This window comes from Pygocentrus nattereri, chromosome 10 (assembly GCF_015220715.1).
Source record: "Pygocentrus nattereri isolate fPygNat1 chromosome 10, fPygNat1.pri, whole genome shotgun sequence".
Classification (NCBI taxonomy): Eukaryota; Metazoa; Chordata; class Actinopteri; order Characiformes; family Serrasalmidae; genus Pygocentrus; species Pygocentrus nattereri.
The window spans coordinates 18,045,387-18,057,307 of record NC_051220.1 but is presented as its reverse complement, the minus strand read 5'-3'; the positions used below and the strand labels follow the sequence as shown (position 1 = coordinate 18,057,307).

The 11,921-nt window shown below is 38.5% G+C and overlaps 1 protein-coding gene across 5 annotated transcripts in view; it reads right to left on the bottom strand.

Annotated features, from left to right (window-relative positions):
• Nucleotides 1-643: 643 nt before the first annotated feature.
• inf2 (inverted formin 2) overlaps nt 644-11,921 on the bottom strand; it is a 47,604-nt gene continuing 36,326 nt past the window's right edge. Inside the window, exons 17-23 of one of the 5 annotated variants that reach the window (XM_017703260.2) lie at nt 11,742-11,862; nt 11,349-11,513; nt 11,032-11,134; nt 8,389-8,541; nt 4,524-5,330; nt 4,075-4,131; nt 644-1,633 (exon numbers count right to left, since the gene is read on the bottom strand). In XM_017703260.2, the coding sequence (XP_017558749.1) occupies nt 4,076-4,131; nt 4,524-5,330; nt 8,389-8,541; nt 11,032-11,134; nt 11,349-11,513; nt 11,742-11,862 (1,405 nt within the window). In that variant the 3' untranslated portion in view covers nt 644-1,633; nt 4,075. Of the gene's footprint in view, nt 1,634-4,074; nt 4,132-4,523; nt 5,331-8,388; nt 8,542-11,031; nt 11,135-11,348; nt 11,514-11,741; nt 11,863-11,921 lie in introns of those variants that run through there. The other 4 variants (XM_017703261.2, XM_017703262.2, XM_017703263.2 and 1 more) reach the window with 4 other exon arrangements.

Genomic DNA, 11,921 nt, shown 5'->3' with positions numbered 1-11,921 from the left:
AATAAGTAAATAATAAGTAAAATCTTCTACAGAGGGCACACTTCTGCACAGAAAACAGTTATAGCACATGTCATATTTAATGCTTTTTTTAATGATTAAATAGACTATGCACAAAAATTTGCAGAAAAAAAGCCATATTTAAGTGTGCTCTCTGTAGAGGATGTCAACTTACTTTCACTTAGAAAATCAACAAAAGCATGGAACTTCATCAGGGGTGTTAAAACTATTGCACACGACTGTCTAAAGACAGAATTTAGGATGATTCCAGTACGTTTTTCGCAGTGTATCATCAGCTCAGAGTAGCTACCGTGTTCAGATGACAGACTGCCTCTTTATCTTTGGAATTCTGAGAATGAACAGTCCATTTCGTGGCGATTATAGACCAGATTTTTGTGGAAAGAAATTCAAATCTATCCTGGTCACTTCATTAAGATGTTTAGCTTTGTTTCATGAGCAAGTTGTAGACTACACTACGTCAGATGAGTGCTAGTTTTGTAATCGGTCAGGTCTTAATAATTTCATAAAAATGAAGTGTGATAAGTATGTAAAACAATACTTTCAACAGTTATTCATACTGTAAATTTAACAAGCAGCACAGGAAGGACAGGAGTTCATGTACATCACAATAACCACAACACCTGCATCTATGACAATCAACTGCTGCCTTTATTTCAATAAGCACTTTGGATCCTTTAAAGTAAAATATTTTTTCTTAGGTCACATACACTGCCATCATAAATAGTACACGTACATTATTGACAACACAAACAAACATTATGGCACCAAGTTTTCAGGGAGTTTAGCACAAAAGCTAAAGGGCATTTGAGGTGGTCCAGCCTCAATGACTGTTTAATTCCATCTGATGTTACATTCTTAGACATTCTATGCAAGATTAGTTCATGAGATTCTGGGCTCCTGATAGTAACATTGCAATAATAAATGACTGAAAAGCCTGTTTCTGTAAATACTATAGAGTTGTTCTAAATTCTTGTTCTGGTACCTGTTTAACTTCAAATATGACACTACATCGAAACAGGTTCTTCACAAAATACTGCCTTATTCAATATTTATACATTATTGTATACAGTGGTATCAATCATAGCAACATACACAGTTTATGATGTTAAAGTCTTACATACATACATACATACATACATTCCAGTTCATGGCTGGAGTGCGTGTCTCAGTCATATCCCAGTGATACTGATAAACTCAATGCAATCCACGACTTTTTAAAAATTTGTTTCATGACTAAACTTCTAGAAATATACCTATAAGATATGTAAACATTTATTGTCTTTATATTAATAGCATGTACAAATGGGTAACTGAATGTAATATTTGGTCATCTCAACTCTAAAGAGCAAAAGTAAGCATTTCCAAAAATAATCTTTTTCTATTCCAAACTCATAGAAATTTCTTGTGAGAAAGTGTCTTAACTTGGTCCATCAACTGTCAGAAAAGCTCAGTCTGATCTTGGTTATTGTTGCTCAGCTCGAGCCTTGCTCAGAGTGCTGTGTGTGAACTGTTAAAGGGAGCTAGAAAAGCTGATCACAAAAAAGCCAATTTGATTACAGTGTCTCAGGAGCAAAGCTTCATCTCTTCCCTCTTGTTTTCCTTTTCCTCGGTCGTCCTGCAAGGGTAATGAATACAAAAAAAAAATAAACTCAAGCAATGGATGCAGCCTGTTGATTAAAATCTACACATCAACATGCAAAGCTTTTATTTAAATTTGGTAAAATATTTGAATATGCTTTTGCAGGTGAGAGTCTAGAAGTGAATAAATTTCATTTACATTATCTATGAAGATACCCATCACCACTTTATCAGATTATGGCATTTCATTAAGAAACAACTTATTTTCAGATGAGATCTATTACCCAACATAATGCACGGAAACATTCACTGGCAGGGAAAAGCATCGCTCATATCCATGCATGTCATTCATGTTTTTGATGCATTTATCCTGGTTAGGGCTATCATGACAGCTCTATTAAAACTGACTGCTCGATAAAATAAAAGAAAAAAACAAAACCATTAATTAAACTTTGAACATTCATTGACAGAGGGCACTCTTAACACAGAAATCACTGAAAGAGAAGAAACTTGCTCTCACAACTGCAGAACAGTATCATGCAAAGGTTTGGCCAACCCTGGCTAAACTACACATTGAATTGATTTTGAAAATTCTGTAAATGTCAGTATGCAGTGACTTATAATAACAATAGTGGCATGTGCAAAAATTTGGACACCCTCCCAGTTGTAAAGGCTCAGAACTGAATTAACTCCAACCGTTTGGACTGTTTAAGCAGTTCAAGAATTGACCGCTGATGAAAATTCCAGCTTCACCAAATCACATCCTCTTTAAAGCTTGTGCTAACCTTTATCAACCATGGGCTCTTCTAAGCAACAGACTGACAATCTGAAAAAGGAGCCGACTGATGCCCACTGTCACTAAGAAATGGCAATTAAGGGGAGCTGTGGAAAGATGGATGACCAAGAAAACTAGTACTGATTTTATATTTGAAAATCTACGGGTAGCTCTTAAAACATGCTGTGCATGCAAGACAGCACAAGAATATCACAGAACTAGAGGCACTCTGCATACAAGAGAGAATGAAGCGTCTTAAAACCACAACAGAAAGACTCCTAGTTGGCTACAAAAAGCATAAACTGTGATATCTACCAGAGAGGATGTTAACCAAAAACTGACTTAGCAGGGTCTTCAAACTTTCTCACATGCCACAATTACAAGTTCTCTATTTTGAAGACCGTCACATATAAAGTAAATGCACATTTATTTATTTTGACAAAATGTCATTTAGTCAGGAATGCCCAAACACTTTTTTTTTTGTTTGTGGTAACACATTTCATGTATATGAAGTAAATGTTTAACGTCATAAATTAAGTGGGCAGCTCAGCAGACTACTCCAAGAATATGAATTTAGTCTGCTGTAAAACAGCAACAACTGTAACACAGAATAGGCCAAATGATGAAGCTTCATGTCTGTGTTTAAATACAACTGCCCAAGTATTAAGCCCTGTGCAGGAAGTAAATGTACACCATCTATGTACATCAACCTAACCATTATGAATGGGAAGCGGTTCATCAAAAACATTTTTCAGATCTTTAGGAAAGCGTGACAAAGCATTATGAGGTTGTCATCAGAGGATTTATACAAAAACAGCCTATATTTCCTATTTTGCTTTCATTTTTTGGCATCAGTGCTTGTTTGGTAATCTTTCAGCAATTAAATGATAGGGTTTACATATTGTATTTGTCAGCATGTACTGTACTTTGTAATCGCTGGTCTTGACATGAATGATTTAAACATTCTTCATTGCTGCCCTAAGACCAGCTTTAGTGGCTGGATTATTGTTCTTCACACATTTCCCAGCATAGACTCATAAGATCTCAATGCCTTTTAAATGGTGCTTGAATTTAACTTGGTGAGCTGTGTGGAATCTTACATTGTCTTGCTGGAATATCCTTCATTTGTTGTGGCTTTTAGAAGTGAATGAATGGGATGATGCATCAAAAACAGTATGACATACATGCAAATGAGCAGTTGTTTCCAACTGCCAGTAGTCTTTCCTTGCAGAGCCCGACAGGGTGTTAGAAGAGGCATTGTAGAATGATGACGTCAATAGAAGTTACTGTTGATTCAATAAAAGCCCAGGAGAATAAATCTCCCACAGTCAAAACAGACAGTTATAAGCAATCACAGGACCCAGATTGATTTGTGACGCAGACACCGCGTAGACTAGACATCTGATTTAATGATGCAAACAATGCAATACTCAGAAACACGAGCTATCTCTTGCAGCGACTCCAGATAAATGAAGTTCACGTCAGCAGGCAAAGGTCTTCAGAGGCTTTGAAAAGGTTACAACAGTTTGATTACTCTTGTTTCCACAGACAATGTTAATGGAGTCAGACAACAGCAGGTTAAAAAACATCAGTACACAGACAGGCCTTTGGTTAGACACGGAATGGAGTTGGTTATAAAAAGATGGGTTTGGACGCTCATCCATTTGGTCCCTGTTAGTTACACATCAAGCGATGTGACCTACCTTACTGTAACACACAGCCCTGTTTATGCTTACTGTGTCCTTCGCTGTTACCCCCAGCTTTAGAGGGGCAAAGAGAGAGAGACACACTGAAGGACATTCGTGTCTTTACAAACACCTCAGCATGTTTGTAAAAAATTAAGGATATTATTAGTTTGATGTAAATCTTCAGTAAAGCAACAAAAACAAATATCAATGTTAGTTTTACAAATATCTGAGTTGTGAAACCCTGGCAAATTTAGAAATCCTCCCTTGGTGGGGTAAATATTTATTTTTAAAAAAAAAATAAAGATTCTTTTTCTAAATTGCCCCATTATATTCAGTTTCTACAACCCTAAATATTTGTAACATCTTTTTGAAAAATAGCACAATATCATGTACACTTAATTGCAGACAGCAATTCTCGAATGCACCATCTTTATTAAGGTAATTAAAATGTGTGAATAAGTTACCTTCATGACTGCTTTTCTTTTTTCCACGGAGAAGTTTGTGCTGTTTAGGCTGAGTTTTAGGAGGACTGAAGGGAGAAGGGATATCCTGTGCTTGTGCTCCGTCAGGTACATTGCATCCCTGCTGAATTTCTTTACTGCCAGGAGACGCTGTGTTTCCGTTAGTGCCTGCTTGGTCACTGCTTGAATGTCTCTGTTCACCCTGATCTTGGTTTTTCTGAGACATTTCACAAATAACCGCACCCTCTCCGTTCTCATCGGGATCAATACAAATGCCAGAATCTATATTTTTTGCGTTCTTCAGTGATCTATCAACAGAATCACTGGTGTCTTTAAATTGGCTATTGTTATCATTATGATTATGTGCTGGTACAGCTTCATCTTCTGCTGCAGATGGGTTCAGGGGAGGCACTGGGATTTGTGCTGAATTCTGCACATCCACAGAAGATTGAGAAATCTGTGGTTGTGGTGTGTCTGAGGAGGCGTTTTCCTCAGTAATGGTTTCAGTGGTGACTGACTGTGGTTTTATGCCATCTTCTGAGTGGTCCTGAGCTGGAGGAAGCTCTGCTGGATGCTCCTCTAATGATGCTGTATGTTTTGGCAGGGGTTTCTCTGTGGAAAGGCCTGCCTGGGACTCTTCCACTCCCTGAGGCTGGAGCTGGGCTTCACTGCCTAAAGGTGCTTCTCCTGGGGGGCTGATGGAGGAAATGCTGGCTGGATCTTCTGCGCCCATCTCCTTTACCTGAGGAGGAGGAGGGAGGTCCTGGGCCACAGACACCTTGACTCCTTCTGCAGACCTGACACTTGCTGCTAGGGAATGGAAATGAGGAGAAATCAGTTTAAGAGAAAACACAGTGAAGAGTGAAGCTGATGTGAAAACTGGAAGCAGCTTCATAAAAATAAGAGATGTGAAGATTTCACATCAAGTATTCTGGAACAAACAGGACAAATGGACAAAATATTGTCATGAAGATGGCCAATTATTCTTAAGCTATACGATGTATTTATGTCCACTTTTACAGATACTTTGTACAGTATGAAAAGACATAGGTAAGCCTAAACGATTACCAGAATCAGAATCCTTTATTGATCCCAGAGGGAAATTGCAAACGATTACTTAAAATTTGAAGCGATTTGAAGCATGTGATTTAGCCATGCAGTATGCACATTGCTAACTGGTGATGTATTAGCTAGACTATATAGCTAGAAGTATCATGATGTGTATCAGGTGTATAAAATCATGAACATTATCTATAGAGATTGCAAGACATTGGCAGTAGAATAAGTCATACTGAAGAACTCTTATCACCAACATATCTTTGCCACGAGTCAGTTTGTGAATTTTCTGCCCTGGTTAAGTGTGAGTGCTATTACTGCGAATTGGAAGCATCTAGGAGCAACAGCAGCTTAGTCATGAATTGGTAGACTATGCAAACTCTCAGTGGAGCCACTGAGCGCTGAAGCGTGTAAAATCACTTCGTGTGTTGTATTACTCACTACAGAATTTCAAAGTGTCTTTGGAAGCAACACCAGCACAAGAACTGTGCATTGGGAGCTCCATGAAATAACCGATCAGTTACAAATAATGCTAAGATCACTATGCGCAATACCAAGCGTCAGGTGGAATGGTGTAAAGCATGTCACCACTGGACTCTGAAACAGTGGAAACCTGGGAAACATGCTCTCTGGAGTGATGAGTTCTGCTTCATCATCTGGTAATCTGTTTGATGAATCTGGATGTGGCAGCTGCAAGGAGAATGCATCTAGGCAAACTCCAAAGTAAATTTTAGAGGAGGAAGGATGATGGTCTGGGGCTGTTTTTCATGGTTTGGGCTCTGCCTCTTAGTTCCAGTGAAGGCAATGTTCATGATGAAGCATACAAGGACATTTAATGAATGCATGCTTCCAACTTTGTGACCACAATTCGAGAAGGGCTTTTTCTGCTCCAGATTGACTTTGCTCCTATGCACAAAGCAAGGCCCACAAGGACATGGTTTGAGGAGTCTGGTGTGGAGAGCACCATTGGTCTTCACAGAGTCCTGACATCAACCCCCATTGAGCACCTTTGGGATGTACTGGAACATCAACTGTGCGCCAGTCCTTCTTCCTCAACAGTCCCAAAGTATTTTTCCTTCTTATTCAAAATGTTACATTAGCAGGAATTACAGTTATCTTCATACTTCTGCTTCAGACCAACACTTACTTAGCATTATAGACTTTTTTTTGTATACTGCCCCTAAGCACCATTTATGAATTACACTTTATTTGCCATGATTAGACATCACAGATTCACTACAGCAAATCATAAGCTACCTTATATTGCATGTTCACAAACTGTGATTTGTTTTTAAAAAGGATTTTAAACTCACAAGGACTGAGCTAACCACCTCCCCCCACCCCATGTCTGACACTATGTCTGCACGTTTGCACTTTGTAGTTTGTGTTCCTTCTTGCACCGTTTTGTTCCTGAAGGAACATAATTTCACTCCACTGTGTACTTGTACATAGATGGAATGACAATAAAAGCCTCTTGACTTGACGTGAAATTAACAGACCCTCCCACACTTCACATGCTCCACAGTGCTCCAATTTCAGTATTGCTACAGCTACTAGGAGATGGCACTCAATCATAAATGTGCAGTTTTTGGATGCAAGAGTGAAAATGGTCACTACTTTCTATTCCAAATCACAAAATCAAATCAAAATGAATCAAATTTCTTCCAGGTGTTGAAGTGATGTAATTTACTGCAGACTCTTAAAAACTAGGCTCAAAACAGCTCCAGATCTGCCAGCTGACTGAAGCTGAAAGGAACAGCTTTCCTCACACTTACTGACTTACTTTACAATTAACAACATGAGGCTGAGGTTTGCTTCCAATTTGCCAGCTTATACAGCCTGTTGTACCAATTAGGGCGGAATGCAAAAATTGACAGTAAGCTGGCAAATTAGAGGCTGACTTCTGCTTTGTGTTAACATAGTTGAAATGCTAAATTTTTGATTAGCTGGCTATCAAACAGAAACCTAAGGTGTAGGCACCTCAGTGTGGTGCAGGCTGGAAAGTAGATCATAAACACAGCCTCACTTGTATGAATCTAAAGAGGAAGATTCTGCGCAAGAACCTGGCCATAACCTGAAAATGACAAGCTTGTAGCAGCTTCTCAGTGGTGCTGTTAGATTCTGCTTATACCTGCTAATCCAGGCAGTTACATTTGACGCACGCCCACACAGCAAAAATGTAAAAGGCGACGGGGTAAAGAAAAAAAATAAAATAAATAATTCGAAACGCTCCTTTTAATGTTATTTTGGAAGGAAAAAAAATGAAAAGGTAATTGAAATATATAAATTTACTGCAATATTTACTTTTCACAGATTAAAAAGAAAACAAAACAAACAAACAAACAAACAAACAAACAAACAAACAACAAAAAAAACAACTATACAGGACCATAAACAAAACAGATATATTAATAAATATATTCTATCTACAAATACAAAAAGAAATTTTAAATCTTGCCAAAAACTGCCTGATGTGAACAAAAACACACGTTTAAATGACATTATCCTTTAAAAGACAAAAACGTGAGCAAATCATTCACAGATAAGTGCAGCAAAAGCAGCTGTGGCTGGAGGAAAGCAGCAGCACCACCAGGCTATTGGTGCAACAATGTTGACAGTTGACATCCCATAGACCGAACGCCACATCGCTCCTCATCCCCTTCTTAAAATCATGAATCGCTGCTTTGGTGTGTGAACACCATCTGGTTAATACTACGAGAAGTAATAATCAAGTAGAGGAGATGAAAAGAAAAAGCGGCTAGACTTTTGGACTAAAGCCATGGAGGAGGGCTCGGAGTTGTCTTTTCCTTACCAGGCTGCCCGGTATCCTTACGTATTTCACTAGAGGGGGCACTTTCCGTTTCGCACCTGGGCCGGGTCTTTCTGAGATGAAAACCCTTTCTGATGTCCGCCAGCAGGTGGTCAATAATACAGCCGTCCTCCTGCGGTACAGCACCTCTTCTGACTGAAAGGGTAGAATGAATGAAATGGTGTAGTCAGTTTATGTTGGATTATAATCCATGCTACAGTCTGCTAGTGTGAAGCCATCTTTGATTGATTTATATATACACACACACACACACACACACACACTGAAGAGCTGCGGCGACCAGGCGCTTTGATTTTATTTATATGTATGTCTTATCCTTTCATAGCCGTATACACTTCAGAGATATATATATAAAAAAAAAAAAAAATGAATATATACACACACACACACACACACACACACACACACACACACACACACACTGTGTGCACAATTATTAGGCAAGTGAGTATTTTGACCATATTATCATTTTTAGGCATATTTTCAAACTCCAAGCTGGATAAACTTGAATGCTTAATGGATTTAAGCTTAGCAGGTGATGTGTATCTGTGTAATGAGGGAGGGTGTGGCCTAAGGAGGTCAACACCCTATATCAAGGTGTGCATAATTATTAGGCAGCTTTTTTCTTTAGGCAAAATGGGCCAAAAAAAGAGATTGAACTGACTCTGAAAAGTTACAAATGACCAAAAGTCTCTCAGAGGGATGCAGAACTCTTGAAATTGCTAAGATATTGTGGCGTGATCACAGAACCATCAAATGTTTTGTTGCAAATAGTCAACAGGGTTGCAAGAAACGTGCTGAGAAAAAAAAAAAAAAAGAAGCAAATTAACTCCTAAGAATTTGAGAAGAATCAAACGTGAAGCTACCAGGAACCCATTATCTTCCAGTTCTGTCATATTCCAGAACTGCAACCTACCTGGAGTACCAAGAAGTACAAGATGTTCAGTGCTCAGACACATGGCCAAGACAAGGAAGGCTGAAACCCAACCACCACTAAACAAGACACATAAGCTGAAGTGTCTAGACTGGTCCAAGAAGAATCTGAAGACAAAGGTTTTATGGACTGATGAAATGAGAGTGACTCTTGACGGACCAGATGGATGGGCCCGTGGCTGGATCAGTAACGGGACAGAGCTCCACTTCGAGTCAGACGCCAGCAAGGTGGAGGTGGGGTACTGGTATGGGCTAGTATTATTAAAGATGAGCTGGTTGGACCTTTTCGGGTTGAAGATGGGCTCAAATTCAACTCCCAAGCCTACTGACAGTTTTTAGAAGACACTTTCTTTAAGCAGTTGTACAGGAAGAATCTGCATCTTTCAAAAAGACAATGATTTTTAATGCTCCATCACATGCATCCAAGTACTCCTCTGCATGGCTCGCCAGTAAAGGCATTAAAGATGAAAAACTTATGACATGGCCCACTTCCTCACCTGACCTGAACCCAACTGAGAACTTGTGGGCAATTCTTAAATGGGAAATTTACAGTGAAGGAAACCAGTACACCTCTCTGAACAGGGTCTGGGAGGCTGTGGTTGCTGCTGCACAGAAAGTTGATAGTCAACAGATCAAGAAACTGACAGAAGATGAATGGAAGGCTTATCACGGTTATTGAAAAGAAGGGTGGCTGTATTGGTCACTTTTTTTTTTTTATTTCTCAGAAATGTTCATTGGAAAGCTTTGAGTTGTTTGTTTATAATTCTCACTTGAACAGATGAAAATAAAAAAGTGAGATGGGAAAATGTGTGTTTTTCATTTAGCTGCGTAATAATTCTGCACATATAGATATTCTCCTAAGAAAGGCCGAAACTTCACTTTTACTTTCTTAAATGTTCATGTTTGAGGTTTATTAATATTTTGGATTAACCGAGAGCACTGTAGTTGGCCATTCATAAAAATAATCCTCAAAAATAAGTCTTGCCTAATAATTTTGCACACATTGTATATACACATATACACACACACACACACACACACACACACACACACACACACACACACATATATATATTTTTTTATCCCAGTGTTGTGGTCCAACTGTATGATAAATCAATATGTTCTATTAAAACAAACTTTGTTGGAATTTAATTTTCACTTTTTAAAAACTTAATTTATAGTACAATGACCATTCATTATCCAGGAACCGATACTGACCTGCATCGTCACATAATTGCTGAATTTAATTTAATAACCGTGTATGAGCTTAAAAAGTCAACACAATTTCTACCACATATTCCTGTTAAAGCAGAGGCAAATCAACTCCAGACTCTGGTCCAGGATTTTGTAGCCACTGGTGGTTCATTTGCTTAACAGAACATGAGTTCCTAGCTATAGTCCTGTCTCAACACAAGACATTCAACCCATGCAATGACCAGTCATGTCAATGGTTTGATAACTCGAAGTGAATATGAAATCCAGGGCCATAAATCAGATCAAATGAATTCTTCTGTATAAAGAAATTAGCCCACTTTTTTCAATAAAATGCCCCATGTTTACTAAAGACAATGAGGGAAGTTATACTCTTCTCCATTAAAAGTACTTTTAGCCACATTTACAGAAAATTGAAAGCTGTATTTTAATTTGAAACTAGACAGTGTCAGACTAGAGACAGGTTCAGTGAACACTCACTGATCTTGCCATTCTCTCCTTTCTGTCTCTTGGATTCCTCTTCTGCCAACTGCTGCTTTCTCTTCTCTGCTTTTGCAGCCTGCTCTTTACGGATTCTGTTCTCCTGCAAGAGAAAAACAAACCAGCAGAGAGGTCAGCATGAGAGAAGGAAGGAGGAAGCTATTTTAACTGTCATGAACTAAGAATGACCAAGTATGACCCATTTAACAACCCACAGGCATTGCCACTCAACTTACACATGATTCAGATTACTGCATAATCTCCTACAGGATGCTGAATATCAGATCTGCATAGAATAGACCAAGCAGATCAATTACCTTCAATGCTTTGATGAAGAGCCCTCGGAATGTCTTAATGGTGCCAAAGAGCTCTTCTATAGAAAGTTGGGCTGCATCTTCACAAAGATACTCAGCCAGTTCCGCCTTCTTCCTATCTAAATCAACAAGGCGATCCTCCAAAATTTTACATGCTTGAAGGTTCTCCTGTTGAAAAATGAAACAAGAATTACTATGGAAAGGTAAAATCTCGAAATACTGAGGCAAAAAAAAAAAACACCACCACACCTTCCTTTTATGGAACATGACTATTAAGATAATCAACAATGACTGAATGATCCCACTTTATGATATTAATTCTTTGTACTTTAACAAACAAAAATATTCCTCAGAAAAAAAAGTCAACATTCAATTACATTTATACTTGTTACGCACCTCAATAACACTCAAAAACTGCTCTTTAACATCTTGAAAAGATGAGGAGACTTTTTTCTCAGTGTCCCTTAAACGCTTGGACAGTGCACTTGCCTCAGACTGTACAGATTCCAGGTTTATTCTGGAACAGAAGCAGAACTAGTCTTAGATCAAACAAAATAACATGACAATAGCTAGAAG